The 23379-nt window shown below is 39.0% G+C and overlaps 1 protein-coding gene across 1 annotated transcript in view; it reads right to left on the reverse strand.

Moving 5' to 3' along the window:
• Positions 1 to 23379, reverse strand: part of LOC131067995 (alpha-1,4 glucan phosphorylase L isozyme, chloroplastic/amyloplastic) — a 94458-nt gene that overhangs the window by 2423 nt on the left and 68656 nt on the right. Inside the window, exons 8-11 of the mRNA XM_058003178.2 lie at positions 1646 to 2113; positions 691 to 843; positions 454 to 582; positions 3 to 239 (exon numbers count right to left, since the gene is read on the reverse strand). Of these exons, the coding sequence (XP_057859161.2) occupies positions 3 to 239; positions 454 to 582; positions 691 to 843; positions 1646 to 2113 (987 nt within the window). The remainder of the gene's footprint in view (positions 1 to 2; positions 240 to 453; positions 583 to 690; positions 844 to 1645; positions 2114 to 23379) is intronic.

The raw sequence follows: 23379 nt of genomic DNA on the forward strand, positions 1-23379 counted from the left end.
ACCTTCAGCAAATCTCCTATCTCAGAGTCACGATTTATTGTAGCTCCCACATCAGTAATTAGTTTCACTATCCTTTTTGCTTGCACATATGTTGCAAATGCTTTGCCTCCAAATATGCATACACGAGGGACAAATTTTTCTTTCCTATCCTCTGGACTCATTTCCTTCATCTTCTTGTACCGATATACTATTCCCAAAATATTCAATAGCTGCCGCTTGTACTCGTGGATACGTTTAACCTGCAGAGAAAAATTAATTTTCATGCCACAAAATGACTTATAATGTGTTTTGTGACTTCATTATAGGTGATCTAGAGCACTTCGGGGATTTAACTGCGTAAGTGATTTGCATCCCAAAAGCACTCTAAATCATCATTATGGACAGTGGAAAAATTATGTCTACCATTCACTATAGGCTCTTGAACAAGAACACTCCTTGATTTTGAGAATGTACCTGTATATCAAACATAGCATCTGGATTGATTGCATATCCAGTTTTCTCTTTAATGTATGAGACAAGCTTGATTTTGTTGGCTCTTTTTGCAGCCCTCCACTCTTTATGTAAATCTCTGTTGTCAGCAAACTGCAGAAAGAGCCAATAATCAGTGACAAAATCAAGGTAAGGAATTTCTATTCGTATTGAATGCATGCTAATTGATTAGGAAATTTGAAAATACAAAATGCATTTCACCTTACACAGTTCTGCTAATCGTTCAGTTTGAAGAACCCAATCTTCTGTTCCAAGCCACTTAGTGAGAAGTTTACTCAAATCTGGGTTGCAAAATCGAATCCATCTCCTGGGAGTCACCCCATTGGTCTTGTTTTGGAATTTCTCAGGCCACATCTAGCACCAAAACATTTCAAAATGAGCCATATACTATAAATTTTATGTCTATATAACACCAGTACATCTGCTATTGAAACAAGAAAAGAGTAATTAGATCAGAAATAGCATGGAAGAAAAAATGGGGTTATAACCGAATGAATTTTTTGTCCTTTCTAATTCAAAGATTATGGTTCAAAAGAACCTGGATCCTGCCAACAAAATGGCCATGATCTTTTATTTCTTCAAAAATAAAAAAAAATCCATTCACAATTTATTCATTTAGTAGCTATTATTTATCTATACAATTATCATCTCCGTTTACCTACAAGCACCATCTAGTTTTTAGAGTTAAATAAGTTTTTCACTAATGCCCTAAAAAGTATTTGTAGATTTGTTTATTACGGATTTTCAGTGTCATTTTTACTTACATGGCTACCATGATTGAAATTTTTTGAAAAATCATTGCAATATTCTTAGAGGTGCTTGTGTGCTTTGTGTTCCCTTGGTCTTGTGATTATTTTCAATGTAAACGTTGTTCTGTAAAATTACAAGCTTCAATAAAATATAGCTGCATATCTCTTGTCAAGAATTTTGTTCATTATAAATATCTACCTATTAAAGCTGCCTATACAACTTCAAACTTGTGGATACATTCACAATAATATAGAAATAACAATAAAAAATTCAAAAGTGATACGGATATCCTTTCCTGTGGAAATTATGAGATCAGTTGGACCAGATTAGACTAAACTAGCTCTACATGCACCATCTCTAAATTAAGAACATAACAAAAGAAGCAGGGACCAAAAACAAACAGTACCTGGTAAAAGTTATTGAAGACCTCTTCCTTCACAATTTCACTGTGGATTTCAGCAACTCCATTAACAGCATGGCCAGCAATAACACATAAATTAGCCATGCGCACTAATTTAGGTGGTTTGACAACCACATCTTCAAAAGTGTTCTTAGACTCCTTTACTTCATTGTCTATTTTGAGCTTAGCATCTTTAGCAGCTTTTTCCTTGAGAGCAGCTTTTCCCTTGAGCTTAGCTTCTTTAGCAGCTTTTTCCTTGAGAGCAGCTTCTTTAGCAGCTTTTTCCTTGAGCTTAGCTTCTTTAGCAGCTTTTTCCTTGAGAGCAGCTTCTTCCTCTGCTTTCCATAGGTCAGCAAATACTGGCACCACTGATTCTGGAAAGTCTTCGTTTTCAAGGATTCTCATTTCCATGATCTTCTTCTCCAGTTCTTTAAGGTCTGTAGAGCCACTCTTTGCAATGACTTCCTTAATAAACTGCAAAGTCAAACAAAGAGATAATATATTGTAACTTCCAAACATTAATTGATATCTTTAGTACAACAATGACAATTTGAATGGAAAGGATCTGAACAAAAACTATTTATATGCAATCCCCAAGTTCAAAAATATAGCCAAATAACATGTGCCTGGTGGGAATAGCTCTCTTCATTTAGAAAAGCCCAATCCACCCACTGGCAGCATACAGGCAGTTCACAAAAAGAACATATAATGGAATTGGACATTAAAAAGAGAACTTCACATAATGTCTTGTTAAATTCCTTTCATTTACTGTCTTCTCCTAAGCCTTGTAGTATAAGATGTCTTTATTGGATCTAACTTTATTTCTTCAACGAAATCTATTTCATTTCTACACTTGTTAGTCTTCTTTAGATTTCTAATTTCCTTATTTGAAATTAACAATCTTATTTTTTAAACAATTAGGAAATTCCTTATGTATTAATTTCATTAATCTAAACAGGTTAAACTTATTCGCTTTCGTCTTTGCAGTGACAGCTAATGCATTCAACTTCCAAGATAAACTAAGGGATGCTAGTTAATTTATTTTCGGTTGATCAAGCAACACAGAGAAAGCTTTGCAAAGGAAATGGGGAGTGTTGAAAAGCACGGTCCAACAGGGAATCCCATTGACAAAAATCCATTGTTCCACGGCCGTTGGGGACAGGGAGACGGGGGGATGCGGGGACGGGCTTCGAGGAGTGGGGAGGGGGGGACAAAGGGAAAAAAATTTGGGGACAGGTTTCGGGGACGGGGGGACTTGGGCCTGAGGGGGGGGAATGCGTTTCCGTGGAACACTGCAAAAATCACTACACCTGCAACACACGTTATTCACAAAATCTAATATAACAGTCTCTTGTAAAAGTCGTGGCCAGAAGCTCCTCTTCATTAACCTTGTGATTGAATACAGCCTCTTTATGTCTTTGATTTTCAACAAGAGGTGATGGTGTCAATCAGTTTTCAGAAAAATTATATTCCTTGGATAGTCAGCCCAATAAAACTGACACTTATGCTTCAAGTTTCTTGGACAATATCTATAAAGTTTCACAAGTAGTAACTTTATTAATCTTGTTGAACACACCACAAGTCTAAGAGTGGGGAGATGAATCAATTTGGGCCTCAAAATACTTAATCTCTGATCTTTAAGCTTCAAACCATAACCATATAATTACAGCAGTAATAAAACATGAAAGCACAACGCACAACAAACACATGAACACCAAATTTATATGGAAAACCCTAAGCAGGGAAAAACCATGGTGAAAATCACACACGCTATGAATATAACTTATTAGAATGTTGCCTTCAAAACCCACTGCTCCTGAGAGGACTTGCAGAACTAAGGCACACAACTTTAGGGCAAGATACAAATGACTTGTAGGATTGAGACACATTGTCTCAGGGTAAGATATAGAAAGCTACCAAGAGACTCACTGTCTTCTGGCAGGGAAAGGAATAGTTGAATTGAGAATAACAAGATCTCCTGATCATGAAATTGTCATTGAACCACCGTGTCAAGCGACCAAGATCATGGGAAACACATTTGACTTCAAACACTATCACATTGAAGATATCATCATCCACGCTCTTCACAACTGACTTTCACACATCTCCAACATCAAATCTGCTAGCAAATCATTCACGCTCATTACTTGTCAATTCACACACAAGCATACCATCATGCACACATCCATGCTCCTTTATATACAAGATTATTCATTAGAACCCTTGACTAGGTCGGCCACAGACAAAATAAACAATATTACATAAATTTGACCACCGGACCTAAAATATCCATTCCTGTCACGCTAACACATCCTCCAAGGTTGGCATCAAATGAAAGGTGTAGATAAACATTAAAGCACGTTAACCAGTCGATCCAAAACTATCCTCCAATGCAAATTACACAACACAAATCTCCACACACCACGGTGAGACACAAAACACTAACTAAATTCATTCTCCAAAGCAAAACTGGACAAAAATAATATGATCCAAGTAGGATACACCTCCACAGTCAACCGGAAACCAGACTAGCTGACAACACTAACCTCTATACATCATAACTTCACATTCCAATCAAACCATCACTGGAAAACTGAGCTTGAACACTACACAAACCAAAGAAACATGTCCTCCAAATTGCAGCACTTGAATCCACATATCCAAAAGCCACCAAGCATTCTTTGGACTAGTTCTGACAAACACCCTCACTGTCAAACACAATAACAACCAACTCTACCATTTGAGCAACAGAGGACTTGCAAACCTAATAGTACAACATACACAGATCATAAACATTACATCCAAAGCTACAACACATAATCTTCACATTCCATTGAGACGTTAAAAACTCTTTCCTGCATTAATACTGTTTCCTACATATTGAAACTTCCACAACACCAACCTTCCTAAAACACCTCAACATCTTCACCAGACCACACGAATAGAACACTCACTTCTAAACCATCTGCAACACATAGTGACATCAATGACAACACAAGACAGGTTGACATCAATGACAACACAACACAACGACCCAAGTTTCCAACAAATCTACATAGTTTGAAAATTTGAAATATACTGACTTTTCCTCTTTGAATCTGGCATCACTAAAGCTACCAATTACATTGTTTATTTGCAACAAAACAAGCTTTTAAATTAAGAAGAATTTGAACAATCATTTACCAAGTTTAAGTTGGATTGTTCCTGACAATATTTTAATACCACAAATGCATAATTTGAAGTCAATTTTCTAACAGTGATAGGGAACCATGCTTTGAGTTGGACCTATTTAAGCATCAATTCTATATGGTCATCCTTATGGTAAATAAGCACATTACTTGTACAACATAAAGAATATTTAAGAAATGATGGATACCCCCATCTTGGGTTAGAAGTAGCAAAAATGAGACTTATTAAGGCCTCATTCAATCATACGATATATTAACAATTTAGTAATTTCCATTGAGAAAGAAATTAGGAAATGATATCAAATACAAGGCATTTGTTTCAGCACACTGGGACTTGAAGTCCAGTTAGACTTTTTGTTAGATGATCATTTTCCCCAAACAAAGGGATTATATAAATGTGATTAGTTTGAGTCAATTATTGTTTATTACAAAGATAAATGAAAATCTATTATTGAAATTACTCGAGTATTTTTTGTGATTAAAACTCAGTTATTATAAACATTGTAAAGGGTATGACTTTCAAGTAATGATTTTTTAAAACAAGAAATTGGAGTTGTTGCTTCAATGTGAAAACTTAAGGAAGAAACAACAATGCATCAATAGTCCATCAAGAAATAGGTGGAAGAACATTGTGAGTTCAAATGATTTAACGGTGTTAAGAACCACCCTCCTATTATTGCAATGGGTGTTCAAGCCAAATTTGATAAGGTGAAAGCTAAGCTTGCCATGGCACTTAACTTTAGAATATTGACTTCCTAAGCAACCTAAACCCCTAAAAGATGCTCACACCATCCAGTGTTATATTGGTCTGCAAGACATCTCCCTCGACAAATCTTGGTCTACTATAAAATAACATCATTGCAATTAGATTCTAGTTAAAAAAGAGCATTTATGAGTCCTTACAGCTAAAAACATTTCTTTCTCCCCTGATTTCTTCTAGATGAAGATCTCACACAACTTTAGGTGGAGAAGCTTCGTAAGGCTTGTGTACTGGTTGTTGCTACAAATAAAGAGAACAAGTGTGTTGTTATTATAGAGTATAGACTATAAGGCTATTATTCATGTCTCCCTACCTCCAGTATTATATTGGTCTGCAAGACATCTCCCTCGACAAATCTTGGTCTACTCCAAATAACATCATTGCAATTAGATTATGGTTAAAAAAGAGCATTTATGAGTCCTTAGAGCTAAAAACATTTCTTTCTCCCCTGATTTCTTCTAGATGAAGATCTCACACAACTTTAGGTGGAGAAGCTTCGTAAGGCTTGTGTACTGGTTGTTGCTACAAATAAAGAGAACAACTATGTTGTTATTATAGAGTATAGACTACAAGGCTATTATTCATGTCTCCCTACCTCATGAGTGCTAACACATCCTAGACTATCTACTAAGAAATGTTCCTGAGTCTCAGTTGGTCAAGATGATGTCTTGAATGTCCATTTGAATTGTAATGATTCTCTATGGTCTTCTTCACGTGCCTTTCAAGTTGCTATGTCTTCATGAAATATCATCTTCTTACTAAGACTTGTGAGAGACAAGCAAGCTCTTCCTCCCATCATAGGTTACATTTTGACCTCTATCTTTCGAGATGAGCCTCTAGATTGGGGGTGTTTGTAGTTTAGGTGGGGTAGCTTGTTTTTTCTATAACAACTATGTTCTAGTATTTTTGTTGCTCTCTAAATATAATTATAGATATATGTTGTTCCAAGTTCAAAGGGACATGCTCCCACTTTGGGAAATTTTCATCGCTACATGTTAATTCATGCTTTTCTTTTCTAACTATGGTGTTCAAATTGAAGGAGATCCTTCCTTTGATCTTTATTCAAAAATTCATCACTACTCCTTGGGTGTTCAAATTTATAACTATGCATGTACCATGACCCACCAGATGCCCATTCACAATCTAGCCAATGATAAACTTTGTCTTTGGAAGTTAGATGTGGATGAGTTTGGCTTGTTGAGGACTTTGATTTATGGCAATAGTCCTTTCACCACCTATGACTGGGATAATCTCCAAGTCCATATTCTTAATGGGCTCTCTTATTTTCCTCGTTCTCATTGATTTACTTGCTTCCATCATGGAGATGGTGCTAGCATTGTTGATTATGTTCTCACTAGCAGATCTTTCATCTCTCATATTCAATACCTTTGTGCCTCATCTCAACCCCCTCCACTCCTCACCCTTCTTCTACTACCTACCCTCTCCCCTTTGCCCTATTTAAGTCAACAATACTTGTCATACCATGATATGTTTTGATGATAATAACTCCTTTTTTACTTTCCTAGCATATGTCTAGCCTCTACTCCCTTCCACCCCTCCACTATTGTTACCTTTATGAGTTTATCTATAATACTCTTCTAGGAGGCTGCCCTTGACTCTTTCCCACATGGTTTACCATTCTACTCCACCCCACCTACATGATTTTAACTTGATGAACCATTGGTTTGACAATGAATGTAAATCCATGCATCAAACGCTTCAATTTATCATTGTCCACAACCCTCCATTTTTACTACCCATGGAAATGATCATTGTGTCCTTCAGCATAAGACATGTGAGTTTCTTGCATCAAGGAAAAACAAGCTTCTTGCTACCTGTTGTGACGTATTCACACATCGCCCCATTGCAAATGGGGACCCCTACTTTTTTGCTTTTTGGGGTTTGTTTCTAGGTTTTTTAGGGTTTTGTCTATTAGCCTTTGCATTTTGAGTGTCGCTAGGGGGATCACTAGGATGGCAGGCTTTGCTTGAGCCAGGGTGAGTCTACGGGGGCCCAGAATTAGGGTTTCTTTGAGAAGTCTTCCTTAGGGCCTGGTTTTGCTCTTGTTGCTAATTGTGTCTTGCTTGGTGAGTGAGTATCATCCTTGAAGGTCTGAGCTAGGTCAAGTTGGTGAGTGATGAAGTCTGGAATGTCATCCTGATCTTCAAATGCCCTGAAATTTGGCTAAGTCTGGAATGTCTTCCTGATCCTGAAATTTGACCAAGTCAGGAAAATTGACGAATCCTCCAAAAACTAGATTTTGCATTATAACTCCTAGAGGTCCGAAACCACTCTCAAACATCCTGACAGTATATATGGAATATAACTTAAAGATAAGAAGAAGAAAGATATAAGGAAATGTCACTTATACTTAAATGTTATATTCCATACATGAATCCTAACGGAGAGACCAAAACGTCAAATTTTCGCTCCTGACCCTTCCAAAGGGTCCAGAGCGAAATTCTCCATAAGACATTCTACATTGCCCAAAGTCATCAACTAGCTCATTCCTAGGCATTTGTGAAGGCAAAACACTTATTTGGAGTGAAGAAATGTGAAAATGAAGTCAGGATTTGAGCCCAAGGAAGATTTTCGCTCCTGACCCTTCCAAAGGGTCCAAAGCGAAATTCCAAGAAGACACCTATTCTTCACCTTGTTTGCACTAAAAGTCTTGTTCCTTAGACATGTGGTGAAGGTTTTGATATGTTCTTGCCTAAGAAGTGTTTGAAAGATTTAAAGGATGAAGATTATGACCCAAGACATGAATTTCGCTCCTGACCCTTCCAAAGGGTCCAGAGCGAAATCCACTTTTTCTCCACTTTGCTCAAGGATATGACCAAGATTGTTGACTTTTGAGGAATAGTTGATAAGGTTTTGATGCATGTTTTCCTTAGAGAGGAGGTTGAGACCTTGGGATGATGAAAATCAACCTAAAAGGAGAATTTCGCTCCTGACCCTTCCAAAGGGTCCAGAGCGAAATCTTCCATTTTGCCTTCCTTTGGCCTTAAAATCCTAGTTTGACCTTGCCTAGACCCAGTTGGATGATGGATTGTCTGGATTGCGATAGAAGGAAGTTGAATTGATCAAGTTTGGAGGAGAATGAGATGAAAGAAAGTGAGAAACTAGCCAAGAGTGAGGATTTCGCTCCTGACCCTTCCAAAGGGTCCAGATCGAAAATCCTTGAAGACCTCAATTTCTTTTTTGTCCAAACCAATTTCCTAGTTTCTAAGGCATGTTTGGAGGAGAATTGGTATGTTCTAGCCTTAGGGAGTGAGTAAAGGTGGAAAAGATGAAAGATTCTAGCCTAAAAGGTGAATTTCGCTCCTGACCCTTCCAAAGGGTCCAGAGCGAAATTCTTGAAAACACTCATTTTTCCCTCCCAAAGAGGATTGGAGTTGGAAAAATCAAGAATCAAGCTCAAAACATGATTTTCGCTCCTGACCCTTCTAAAGGGTCCAGAGCGAAAATCCTTATAGCTCTTATTTTCTTCCTTGTTTTGGCTAGGCGTTGGCATGTTGGAGGGTGAATTGGTATGTTCTTGCCTTGAGAGGGAGTTGGACGCTTTGAAAGATGAATATTTTGCCCAAAGTATGAATTTCGCTCCTGACCCTTCCAAAGGGTCCAGAGCGAAATTCATTATAAACCTCATTTGCTCCCTTGTTTGGGCTTCAAACCTTGTTCCTTAGGTGAAGAATGATCTATGTTTGCCTCCCAGAGAAGATTGAAGTTTGAAAAATGAAAAATCAAGCCTAGAACATGATTTTCGCTCCTGACCCTTCCAAAGGGTCCAGAGCGAAAATCTACCTAGAACTCATTTCCTTCTTTGTTTGACCAAATTCCTAGTTTCTAAGGCATGTATGGAAGTGTTTGACATGTTTTTGCCTAAGGGAATAACTAGAGGTGGAGGAAATGAAGGATTTTAGCCTAAATGGTGAATTTCGCTCCTGACCCTTCCAAAGGGTCCAAAGCGAAATTCTTGAAAACACTCATTTTTTCCCTTAGACAAGATCAGGACCTTGGTGGAGATGCTAGAAGAATGGTCTATGTTTGCCTCCCAAAGAGGATTGGAGTTGGAAGAATCAAGAATCAAGCTCAAAACATGATTTTCGCTCCTGACCCTTCCAAAGGGTCCAAAGCGAAAATCTACCTAGACCTCATTTCCTTCCTTGTTTGATCAAATTTTAATATCCAAGGCATGTTGAGAGGAAGAATGGACATGTTTTTGCCTTTGGGAATGTTTGAAAGCATTGAAAAGTGAGGATTTTGTCCAAGAATGGAAATTTCGCTCTTGACCCTTCCAAAGGGTCCAGAGCGAAATTTCCCATAAACCTCATTTCCTTCCTTGTTTGGACCTACATTCTAGTTTTGAAGTGATGGGATGTAAGGATGTGAAGTATTTTAGCCTAAGACTTGAATTTCGCTCCTGCCCTTCCAAAGGGTCCAGAACGAAATTCCTTGCAAACCTATTTTTTTAACCTTGCCTAGGCTTAAAACTTTGTTCCTTGGGTGAAAACAATGAAATTTTATCTTGTAATGAAGAATGAGATTGAAAGGATGAAGAATCAAGTCAAGAATGAGAAATTCGCTCCTGACCCTTGCAAAGGGTCCAAAGCGAATTTTCTCAAAACCACTCTTTTCTCTTAACTTTGTGCTAGATCAAATGTGGGCTAAGGTAAATTCAAGAAGGAGATGTCCCTAAGAATGACTTCAAGTTACTAGTGATCCATGAATTTGAAGGAATTGAGCAAGACCAAGATTTTCGCTCCTGACCCTTCCAAAGGGTCCAGAGCGAAAATTCTACAATCACCTACTTTCCTTGCAAGACAAGTCAAACTTTGGGTTTTTATAGCTTGGATGAGTGTGAAGAAGTGTTTTCTTGCCTTTTGGACTTGAGGAATAAGCTCAAAACAAGATTTTCGCTCCTGACCCTTTCAAAGGGTCCAGAGCGAAAAACCCTAAGACCATCTTTTTCTCCAAAATTTGTGTGAAGTCAGGCCTAGGCCTAGGTGAGAAAAGCTCTTTGGATTGCCCTTGAATGATTTTTGATCATCAAAAATGCAAATTTTGAGCTAAAACAAGAATTTCGCTCCCGACCCTTCTAAAGGGTCTAGAGCGAAATTCTTGATAGGTCCTGTCCCTGGCTAGATTTGAGCGAATTTTCCTTTTCAAGGCTTTTGAGGATCAAGCAAATGTTGCCAAGTAGAGAAATGGATTCAAAAGGAGAAGTCTAGAGGAAACAAAGTGAAAAGAATGGAATTGAGTGAGGATAAACAAGCAAAAGGTGAATTTCTAGTGTTCCACAGGGACGCGTCCCCCCCCTTTCTGGGCGCGTCCCCCCGTCAAAAACATCTCGAGGACGGGGGGACGGGGGGACGGGGACGCGACATCCCCCGCCGTCCCGCCACCGCCACCCAAGCGCCGCCAGGACGCGGAGACGTCCCCACGTCTCCCAAGGAGACAGGGAGACGTGGAGATGTCTCCTTGGGAGACGTCTGGGCATCTCCCAGAGAGACATGGAGATGCCTCCACGTCTCCTTGGGAGACGTTTGGGCGTCTCCCTGTCCTTCGAGAGATGTGCAGACGTCTCTCCAAGGACGGGGAGACGCCCAGACGTCTCCTGTCGCCCCCACGTATATGCAATATTTAATATTAAAATTTTTTTTAAAAGTGACTTTTTAAGTTTTTTGAGGGTTAAGGGGTAACTCTAATTGGACGTGGGCCAAAAGAAAAATAACACCCGACGCCTTTAGAAAATAATAAAAGTATTTTTGGCCTCGCGGGGCGCTGCCCCTCGACCCCGCCCTGTATCGCGACAGGGAATGCGCAAGGGGCGCTGCCCCCAAACCCCCGTTGAAAAATATAGGGGGAAACCGCGCCGATAGAAGTAGGGAAAATCTAACCTCTGAGTCTAATAAGGCTCCATATAACAACACAACTTAGAAATCTTGGTATTTAGATTTAGTATTTCAAATTTCCTATAGTCTCATTTGAAATATAATTCTTACACTGTAATACTGTCATACATCTTTTCAAAACTAGTTTTTCAAGTACTATATGTACATGTATAACTATATCAGCACCACCACTCCGCCACCCCCCCCCGCCGCCGTCCCCCCCGCCGTCCCCAAACTTAGGCCCTTGGTCCCCTCGTCCCGGAAACGCGTCCCCCCGTCCCCCCGTCCCCAACGCCCGTGGAACACTGTGAATTTCACTCCTGACCCTTCCAAAGGGTCTAGAGCGAAATTCTTCAAATCCACTATTTCCTCCTTGTGTCAAGTTAGGATTTTGAATCCTAGGGCATGGTTGAGATTGAGTAAGGTTATTTAGCCTTGCAAGATGAGTTGAAGTGAAGAAGATGAAGAATTAAGCCTAAAAGGTGAATTTCGCTCCTGACCCTTCCAAAGGGTCCAGAGCGAAATTCACAAAATGTCATGTTTTCTTCAAGATAGTGTTGAGCCAAGTCAGTGACCAAGGTGAATGGACCTTAGAGATTGCCTTAGAAGAGATTGTCAATGAAACAAGGTGAGTTTTGACCTAAAGAAGGAATTTCGCTCCAGACCCTTCCAAAGGGTCCAGAGCGAAATTCTCATCATCGCCTAATTTGCCCATGTTAGAAGCTAAAGAATTGAATCCCTAGGCTTTGTTGAACTAAAACTCGCATATGCTCACCTTTAAGAGGATTTTGGAGTGAAAAAATGAGGCAATTAAGACAAAATCAAGGAAATCACTCCTGACCCTTCCAAAGGGTCCAGGGCGAAATCCTTGGAAACTCCATTTTTCACCTTGTTTGGGCCATGCGAAGAGCTAGTTGTGAGATAATGTTGAAAAGAGGTCTAAATTGGGCAAAATAGCAAATTTCGCTCCTGACCCTTCCAAAGGGTCCAAGGCGAAATTCTTATAGGGCCTGTCCCTGGGAAGGATTTTGAACGAACTTTATTTTAAAGTCTTCTTGTTGATGATTTAAGGTGAAAATGCTTTGTTGAAATGAACATGTCATATGTACTTAATCACCTTTTGGTTTATTTTGCAGATGGAGAAAACCAGGCCAGGGAGAGGATTTCTTCCAGTCTAGCATCATCAAGGACGACCACTTCCAGTCCATCATCGTCAAGAACGTTCCACAAGCTTTGGAAGACTCAAGGTGTTCAAGGAATTGCCATCTATCTCCAAAGCCCTTCACTTCGCCACACTAAGGAATCAGAAGATGACCAAGAAAGGCTTTGCCAGCACTCCCAGGCGGAGGTGGACTTCCAGAGAAGGATGACTTGACAATCAGGAAACTTCATTAGACACATGGGAGTCAAGGAGAGGTACTCCATTCATCAAACACATCAAAGACAGAGGAGAATCAACCAAGGTCAGTACCAGGGTACATTGAAGAAGCAGATAGTTTCAGAAGAGTTAATTAAAGTTCGCTTCTCAGCCTCATCAAATTGAACATCAACCAAGTTACAAGCATTAGACAAGGTGGCCTCCCAGTCATCATTACTCCGGTTGGATTGGTCCACCTCAGCATGACCAGATTCAATGTACCTAATTTACCCCTAATTTACCAAATTCGAGGCACCTACCCCTGCTCCCTATTGGTCCTCACCCTTGGAGTGTAATTTTCTAATTGGCTAAGGAAGTTTGTTGTAACAAACCCTAATTAGGGTTTCTATCTTGTAATCCTAGCCATTGGTTCTAACTCAATCAAAGTCATATGTTTGTAAAGGGCTCCCTATATAAAGTCTTGGCTAATCATTTGTAGAGAAAAAATAGCGAGTTAATAGTTAATAGTTGGTTAATAGAGAATAGATAGTACTGAATAGTCAGAGAGTAGGAAATAGTTAGAGTAGAATAGAAAGAGAAGGCAAAGATTGTTGCCAAGATGTTGTTGTAAAGGACTTGTAAAGGACTTGTCAACTGGAATCATTCAGCTTAAGCTTAACTTCAATTGTCGCTTCTTCGTTGACATGCATCAGCCTAATGGTGTCCATGCCTATAGCGGTGATCTAAACATCATAAAGCTTTCCTCAGAAGATCGCACTAACCTTGTGGAGATGGTCCTGGGATGTCAAAGCAAGACTTAGTTAGAATTTCGTCAAAGGTCATTCATTGCTCTTACATTCTTAGTATTAGAAATAGATCCCGTTTCAACCCTTCTCCTTTTTCCTTTTTTCAAAATCTAGGACCAGTGAAATTGATGGAAATATTGTCATTGATGTCATTAAAGACTAAAGACTCAGCACATATATACACATCTACACCTACAGCCTACAAGTCGAACCTACAATATACGCTATGTAGAGGAATAGATGCTATGCAAAAAGCCACCGTCTTCATGATTGAGAAAGCACAAAGACATCACTATACCAATCCTATTCTAAAATATATCTTTTGGAGAATATACAGATACAGTATGGCGGAAGTAATATTGAAAATATATGTAGCGGCTCAGATTTATAGAGATATATGATCGGCGGAATTATTAAAAACTTACATAGTTTTATCATCGCACTTTAATATAGCTATTGAAAGTATTAAAAATAATATCAGCAAAAATAATATAGTTTGCAATAAAACTTTAGTGCGTTATCACTATCTCAAGTATAAAGATGTTCCGGTGGCCCACCATATAGCGGAAAGGAAATCAAACATTATAATGCTCGACAATCAAGAACACGTGATTAGAATGCAGCAATTCATACACAAAGTTAAACAAACCAATTTGTTTGTCTGAGAAGAAATTAAGATACTGAAAAAGATTATGGACGACAATTCATAAGCAAACGTGTTGAAAATATATTACAAATGCAGCAGCTTGGTCGACTAAGAGAGAAAGGGCAGCGATATGTTTATCTTCCGAATGGTGGGTTACTAAGCAATGAAATGATGAAAGCTCAATAACATAAGCAGGTTGTTTCAGAATGTGATGGTAAAATTAACGTGACAGCAATGACCATAAAGAAAAAAGACAGAAATGATCACAGCCACAGCTATTGCAGTGTCATGTTTCATTGCAGCTAGGATAAACATACAGCAATCATAAAGGCAGAAAATTCATTTTAAAGAACGGTACTTATTAATAAACCAAGACAATTCAAATTCAAGAGATGATACAGGTCAGCATTACATAGATGGATTGAGAAATAACAAATAATGTGATTAAATTGGAGCAATATATATTATCATTTTGGAGCGATTAAATAAAAGCAATATAGACAACGACTATGTGTCGGACAAAGACTTTGTCATTAAGTGTGATCTGATTACAACATACAGCAACAGATTGTCGACAAAAGAAAAATATGAAAGTCAGCGATTCAAGAAATAGAAGAGTTAATTACAAGAGTAGCGCCTTTGTTTAGAGAAGTAATGACGGCATTAAGAAATGTTTTTAATAAAAGTCTTGAACCGATAATAAACAAATCAGTTTAATGTAATCAGTAATTAAACAATAGAAGTCTTGAACCGATAATAAACAAATCGGTTTGATAAAACAATAAAAGTCTTGAACCAATCGGTTTAGGAATCGATGGAAAAGTCACGACCCTTCTATGAAAGGGTGTGGTGATACATACTTTTTCAGAATATAATATAAAGATATAAAATGGAATGAGAGTAGTGTGCTGTGTGTATGTGTGGTGTGTGAAGAATAAAATAAAAAGAATATATTTTGGATGAGTGCGTAGAAATTTGAAGAGATATACAGCAGAATGAGAAATTAAGATGAAGCAGATTTCTGAGTATATTGCAGCAGATATAGAAGAAGATTATACAGATTTAAACGCATATTTGTAGAGGCTTCTTAATACAAACTATGAAACAAGTTTTGTAAACATTCTTACAGCAGATAGGAACACATTAAGGAGAGAAATAAAATCAGATTTGAGGAAAGAAATAATGTCCATCATCCCTTGAAGAAGCAACATTGTCAAGGTGGAATTTAATATTTAAGTGCAGTGGGTTGGTGCTCACAGAATCAGATTGGGGAGTCGGTGCTTCCGGTGGGTTGGTGCTCACAAAATCAGATTGGGGAGTTGGTTTCCGGTGGGTTGGTGCTCACAAAATCAGATTGGGGAGTTGGTGCTTCCAGTGGGTTGGTGCTCACAAACATTGTAAAAGAAATATATATATAGCAAACATTTTTAGTGGTTTTCTCTCACATTGAGTTTCCACTTAAATCTTGTGTTATTGTGTTCATATGCATGCTTATTTTAATTGATTACAAAGTATTAAATTGAAAAAGGTTGTTATACTGATTCACCCCCCCCCCCCCTCTCAGTATAATCGTGTGCTCTTCAGAAATCTCACGTTCCAGCAATATCCAAAGCAAATCAAACGCTCAGGCAGTCAAATGTAAGTCCCCTTGAGATTCCAGCAAAATCACATCATACCACGAAGAGCTTATCCACACATAGAGAACCTACATACAAGAACCTTGGAGTTGCCTCGATTGATCCTTCGGCGAGATCTTCAGCAGTCATGAACTTTGTTCAAGAGAGGATAAGGTACCTTTAGGTATTTTATTTTGTGTTCACATGTGTACAAAAAACACATCAACACTACCCTCCATCATTCCTCTAAAGTCTTTTGGCATTCCCTCTTCCCAAGGAATTTCTCCATTGTCTATATAGCCTCATCTTCTTGGATCTCCTAAGCTAATTCTCTTAAAGTGCCTCCAATCAACATACCAGTACAATCTTCTCTCTTCTTTCCTATCATTTGTTTTCTTTAGGCCATGTTTGGATAGTTTTCCCAAATCTTTACTCCAGCAAATTGGCTGATTGTGAAGGACTTAAAGTTGAGTTTCTCAAATATGACATGGATTCACCCACTTACCCAATTCCATAATAGTTTGATTAGGTTATCCATTTGAAGTTCCCTTCTACTTGGTCAAAACATATTATCCACCCCATTCACAAATCTAACAATTTCTTGAATCTAAATAATTATAGGACAAATGATTGGACATACTTTAACAATAATCTATGACATAATTTTTGATAGGTTGCTTTCTTAGGTGTAGGAGAGCAAGAATTTGAGGCCCAAGAGCCAAGCTCGTTTCAAAAGAGATTTTCAAACTATTGACCGCATTTTCACACTCCAATAGCATTGAGGAGGCTCATCATTAGTCTTCTGAAATCTTTTGTTGTTTGGTAGACTTTAAGATCTTGGACACCATCTCATGGCATTTGTTTTACAAATTGTGGGATAGTGCTATTTTATACTCTCATCACTACCATCATGTAGCTCTACAAGACAGTTTTGCATTTTCAGACTTCTCATGGGTTCTCTACTTTTCTAGAGTACTACTGGAGTTAAACAAGGTTGTCCTCTCTCACCAGTCGTCTTTACTATCTACTTTAAGGAGCTTTAGTTTTCTTAGTGATTATACCTGTGTAGAGGATGGTTTCTTTCTTCAATGTGTTGTGAGTGTTAATTTATTCTTTGTCGATTATGTGATCCTTATTAGCAAGAAAAGTGGGGGATCACAGAACAGAGTTTTGTGCCCTAGGTATTCTAAATGTGTTGTATTTAAACCCCAGACTTTTCAATAGAAGAGGAATTAGAGGTTAAGTTAGATGTGTAATCAAACAAGATATCAAGATTAGTCAGAACCAAAAATCAATGAACAATCCATAACAAAGCACATAACTATTGATAAATTTCAGTATGTTAATATGCTTTATATTACATTCTCATCATTCCATTACATGTCTTATACATCATATATTCATATATTTGTCCTTTCCTTATCTATTCTTCTATATTCTACTCTATATTCTACAGTGTTCCATGGGCGTTGGGGACGGGGGGACGGGGGGACGAGGGGGACGCGTTTCCAGGACGGGGGGACCAAGGGCCTAAATTTGGGGACGGCGGGGGGACGGCGGGGGGGTGGCGGGGTGGTGGTGCTCATATATATACATATAGTACTTGAAAAACTAGTTTTGAAAAGATGTATAACAGTATAAGAATTAGATTTCAAATGAAACTATAGGAAATACCAAGATTACTTAGATTAGTGATACATAACTAATTGCTAAAAGTAAATAAAATTTGACAAATGAAATTGTCAAATTGGAGATTTCTCATTTCTATCATATGAATATCGAAAAAGGAAAACGAAAAATATGAATATCTGATGCCATTGCAAAGTCTATAATAATAAAGATGATTACATGATTCATCATTACAATGAGTAGCCAAATACAAATACGTGTAGCAATAGCATTACAAAAGAGACGAGTCAAATACGAAATGACAAAACTGAAAAGTGAAAACTCAAACTGTAGCTAATGGAGGCCTCTAATCATCTGCGAACTCCTCCTCACTGGAACTGCTGGACTCCTGAGGATCAAGGTCCCTCAAGCTCACACCAACTAGCCCTGCATCTGAAGTGGTAGGATCATCCTCATCAATCTGTGAAGGCTCCTCTGGCTCTACATCCCATCGTGCCGCTGGACTCTCCTTGTACATAAGTGTCTTGCGGTCAATGAGACGCAAAGCACTGTGTACAGCCACAAGCTTCTCTGCTCTCTTAGAGGTAAGTCTGTTCCTCTTAAGAGAGTGGATGAAGCTATATGTAGACCAGTTCCTCTCAGCAGCTGAAGAACTGGAAACCTGGGATAGCAGACGGATGGCTAGAGTGGTGGTCAAAGATTTCGAGCCATGACAAGTCCACCACAAAAGTGGGTCCTCCTGTGCCATAGTGTCTATATCCATCTTTGCCACATCTGAATAACCTCTAAGAGTGGCAAATCTTCCCCACTCAGTGCGCATTGTGCCGGCATCTCTGGAATCAAACATCTTCTCTATGCACCTAAAGAAACCCGCCTTCACCTCATCATCCTCAATCGGTGTCATTCTACCCGGTCTAGCCTTGTACCACTTAGGATTCAAGGAAAAGGCAGCCATATGCAAAGGAGTGTTCAACTTGTCCCATCTACTCTGAATGATAGGCCGGATTTGCTCATTGTAGAATGCTAGAGAGGGGTTCTTCACTCGCACAGCAGCCCTCATCTGGTCAAGCATAGAGTCAATGCACTCATACACCTCTCCAAGGTTAGGTGCATCCCCATCCCCATATCTGATCACCTGGAATACTGGAGAAATGATGGAGACAATGTATTTCGCATCAGTCCAAAACACATCACTCTTCACTATCTCCTTCACCCTTCTCCCCTGCTCTGTCTTGGCCTCAGCCCACCTATTCCACTCATTAGTCATAACCATGAGTTGCAATGCCTCTTGCAACTCAATCATTCTCTCCAAGAGAATGAAATAGGATGCATATCTAGTCTCAACTGGTTTCAAGAACTCCTTCTTCGCGAAGGTCCTGAAGAGTGCATGTGAAGTGTGGTGGTTGTAGATAAACATCTGCACATCTCTCGCATCGGTGACCACTCCTCTAATCCAGTCAATCTTCCCCATGTCCTTGAGTGCATTGTTCATGGCATGCACACAACATGGGGTCCACCAAATGTGTCTATAGGCTGCCTCAACGAGTCTCCCTGCTGCTCTACACACATAGGCTGCATCTGTCGCTACTTGGACCACATTTTGTGGCCTAACCTCCTCAATAGCCTCCCTGAGGACCTGAAACTGGAAATCAGCATCTTTACAATGCCTTGTACAATCAACTGCTCTAAGGAAGTATGGGCCCTCTACACATGTGACCATGACATTGATGAGTGGACGATGGCTAATGTTCGTCCACCCATCCATAACTATGCTGCACCCCGATGCCGCCCAACATGCCTTCATCTTCTCCATCAAAATATTGATCTTGGAATAGCTTTTATCCAAGATCGAGGTCCTCATTTTCGTCTCCCCTGGTGGCACATAAGATGGTCCTCGCTTGGCCACCATATCCATCATCTTCCTATAATAAGGAGACCGTGTAACATGAAATGGAATGCCATTGGCAAAGAAGAAATTGCTAATGGACATCTATCTCATCTCTCAGCTGCACATTAAACATATCAGCAATGGGGTTGCTTTGTGGTGTATGCAACCTACGTTTCCCAGCCCTGGCAGCAGTAGAAGTGGAAGTAGATGGAGATCCAAACATCATTCCTCCCGCCTGCGAAGCATGAGAAGTATGTGGCACTGGCACATTCTGGCTGTCGTGAAGTGATGCCCTAGCAGACAAAGTAGTAGGCATTGAAATATTTGTGTCATCTGGAACCCCCCAAAGCCTGTTAAACTCAATTTTGTACTGAATATTTTTGGGTTCCTCCAAAAACTTACAATGTTTCACGCCTTTTCCTCTCCAAAACAGAAAGTGTGCCTTCACCCTGCTAATGCTACCGAACCATTCTCTGTCACAAATATTGCACTTCCACTTCCTTGTTCCCCCACTTGAATATGATGCAGTGCCTTGTACTGATATTTGTGAAGCAAACTGTTTTAGAGGAGACTTAGGATCAAAATGACCCCTAGCATATGGTGCCAACAACTCTGAAGGGCAACCTGTACTAGCTGGTGCACTTGCCATAGAACTAGATTGGGCTCCAGGATCAACCCCATGGTCACCCCCCTCATTTTCAGGTTCATATTCTGAATCAGTCTCACTATGAGAATGGATTTCCATGTTATCTTCACTCGTGCCTTGGGAGCTCATTGTGAAATTTTCAAATTGACACTGCATTTCACAAAATAAAAATAAAAATAAAAATAAAATCAGCCTTGTTTAACAATATATTTTTAAATTTTTTTCCTATTCATCTCAAAATATCATTTTGCCCTCAAGATTCAACATCAAATCTCATTTTGAGTCTTGAGATGAATAGGGAAAAAAAAACCAAAAATGACATAGAACAATGAAAATCAGAAACTAAAACAAAAAAAAAACAAGAAGAAGTTGAAAAACCCTACCTTGTGCTTGAAAAATCTCTCCAAAATGTAGAAGAATCTTCTTCTTCCTCTTCTTCTTGCTTCTTCTAGCTCCTATCATGCTTGCAGTCACTTTTCTCACCCCTTAAATCAATCTTCTTCAAGTATTTCCTCCTCTTCAAGTTGCTGGAAAAAAAATCAGTTTTCCAAAATGAGAGTGAAATCCAAAATAAACATGCTTTTGTGTTGTTTTGGGGGGTAGGGTGGGGCCCACGTCCAATTAGGGTTACCCTTTAACCCCCCCAAAAAAGCACATGTTATAAAAAAACTTAAAAAAATAAAAAAATTGTCTTTTTTCGCGGGGGAACGCGAGAGACGCCTGGGCGTCTCCCCGTCCCTAGAGAGACTCCTGGACGTCTCTTGAGGGACGGGGAGACGCCCAGGCGTCTCCACGTCTCCCTGGGAGATGCGGAGACGCGGGGACGTCTCCACGTCCCGGCGGCGTTTGGGTGGCGATGGAGGGACAGCGGGGGACGTCGCGTCCCCATCCCCCCATCCCCGAGACGTCTCTGACGGGGGGACGCGCCCAAAAAGGGGGGGGACGCGTCCCCGTGGTTCACTGATATTCTATCACATATTTCGCTACTATCTTCTACTATGTTACATTCTATTCTATCTTATACATATATTCTCCTTTTGGGACGCATCCCTTAAAGACTATCTCTTCCTTGAGGTGTCCTATCACTCTGGAGCTTTGGAACCCTTATGTGGTGGTTTGTAGTAGGATTTCTTGCATTGTACCTCTACATTGCCGTTTTCATGCCAACATCATCCCCCATTTCAAAACTTTGTCTTGTCCTCAAGACATTGAATGGCTTACTTTAATTTACAAGATGTTGATGGTAATGCTTTAGGCTTGCTCCATTAACATAGCTTTGTAGATCTACTCCATCTAGTGCTCAATGTTTTACTACTCCTGATTGTAGAATACCATCAATATAGTATGGGCCTAGCCATTTTACTTTTAACTTTAACTGCATTTTGAACTTTCTATCATATAGAAGAACCATGTCATTCTTCTTTCTCTGGTATAGATCGTGTTCTTATGAAGATTTTAAAAGCATGCCACAAACGAATGTTGTCCAAATGGGTTTTCCACCAACATGCAACGTTGTAGACTGATGTGTTTTGTAGTGTGGCAATCTAAAAGTCCTCTTTATCAAAAGTTATTTCCATATCTTTCAAGTACCCATACATGTCTCCAAATCTTGAAAAAAAATAGGTAACTTGATATGTGATACAACTCTCTAAATGTGGTTTATCTATCTTGGTCTCTCAGAAACAAGACCAAGACTATCTTTTGTTTCACCTTCTAATCTTTGTCATGGAAATTCTTCATTTGTGGTACCTTGCGGTGGATTTTCTTCATTGCATTACTTTGTGGTATGTTCTTGCAATGCTTGCACACAATAAATACCCTTCTAAAGGGATACACCTTCCAAGATGTCAATTTGGTTCTTCCTACATCCAACCATTCAACACTTCGTCATTACCTATGCTTTCATCTTCACTTTCCAAATCATTTTTTTCTTTAGTATTTGGCTCCTCAAATATGTCAATTGTACTAGCATAGTAATGGAATAGATTAGCCTTGAATTCTCCTCATCATCTTCTTCCGAAGCACTTTCTTCCACATAAGATTTGTTTGTATCAACTCTAAGGGTATATGAACTACTTTATTGTCATTTGCAAAAGATAATTCTTCTTTCCTTGAATCAAATATTCCATTAGCATTAACAAACCATTGCAATCCTAAGAGGGCTCTAAATGTACCAAAGGGTTCCTTCATCCAATTTGATTGCCAATTTGACTCCTAAGACATTTTCTTCCACATCCTTCCAAGTGCCCATGGTTTCCATAGATGAACCATCAGCTACGCTGATGTGATAGGGGGTATTAGTCAATTTAGGCTTCCCTAGTTTTTCCCATGTCCTTTATCATATTAATTGCTCCCAGATATATCATTATTTACTTGACCTTCTAGTGTTTGATATGTGTTGTAATCATCCATGGTTTATTCTTTCAATCCCTTTTTTTGCTGCTCTCCAAACATGTGGCCAGGTATTTGTTTGTTTGTTCCAATATTTGGAAAATTGTTCTGATTTTTCTAAGAGGTTTCTCCATTGTACCAATGTGGTAAATTGCTTTAACGTGATGACTTCTTCCTCTGAGAAATGACTTTTTTCTTTATTTTGTTGTTGATTGATCAATGTTTTTGTATTTCCAATGATCCTATCATGTTGTTGTTTGTTAGGGAAGAAATAGTCTTCCTCTTCATCATCATCATCATCATCATCATCTTTTGTTTCCATGAGTTTCTTATTCTTAGCAATATTAGTTCCTTGGCAATTAATTACCGCAGTGCTATTTTTCTTGTTTTTTGTATTGTTATTTCTGGATTTTAATGTTTTTTGTTCCCCTTGGTAGTCTTCTCTAGAGGTGTCTTCTCCTATAGATGTTTTTGATTGCCAATTTTCTTGTTTTTGGCATCTTCTTACTCCTTGTGTATTCAATGGTTTCTTTCTTATTACCCTAGCTCCTTTGTTTGGTCCTTGTAATTCGTCACTTTTTTACTATGGGGCATTCTGAAAATTGGTTTAGGTTGTTGAAAATGGCACAATTCTTCTTTTTGCCTAACCAACATTCAATAGCATAGTGGCCTGGTTGAGCATCATCTCTCCAAAGGTGTCCTCTTCCTTGTCCCCTTCCTCTTCAATAATTGTTAAGATATGTTATCTTCATAATGCAAAGAACTGTTCTACATTACATTAGAGTTCCTATTATTCCTCCATGGATGTTGTCTGTATCCACATTCTTGTGTATATAGGGGGTGTTCCGCAAGTCCCTTGACATAGGCCATGATCTGGTCTATTTCTTTATCATACCCATGGCATTAAGGACAATTAGGT

Source organism: Cryptomeria japonica, chromosome 6 (assembly GCF_030272615.1).
Source record: "Cryptomeria japonica chromosome 6, Sugi_1.0, whole genome shotgun sequence".
Lineage (NCBI taxonomy): Eukaryota > Viridiplantae > Streptophyta > Pinopsida > Cupressales > Cupressaceae > Cryptomeria > Cryptomeria japonica.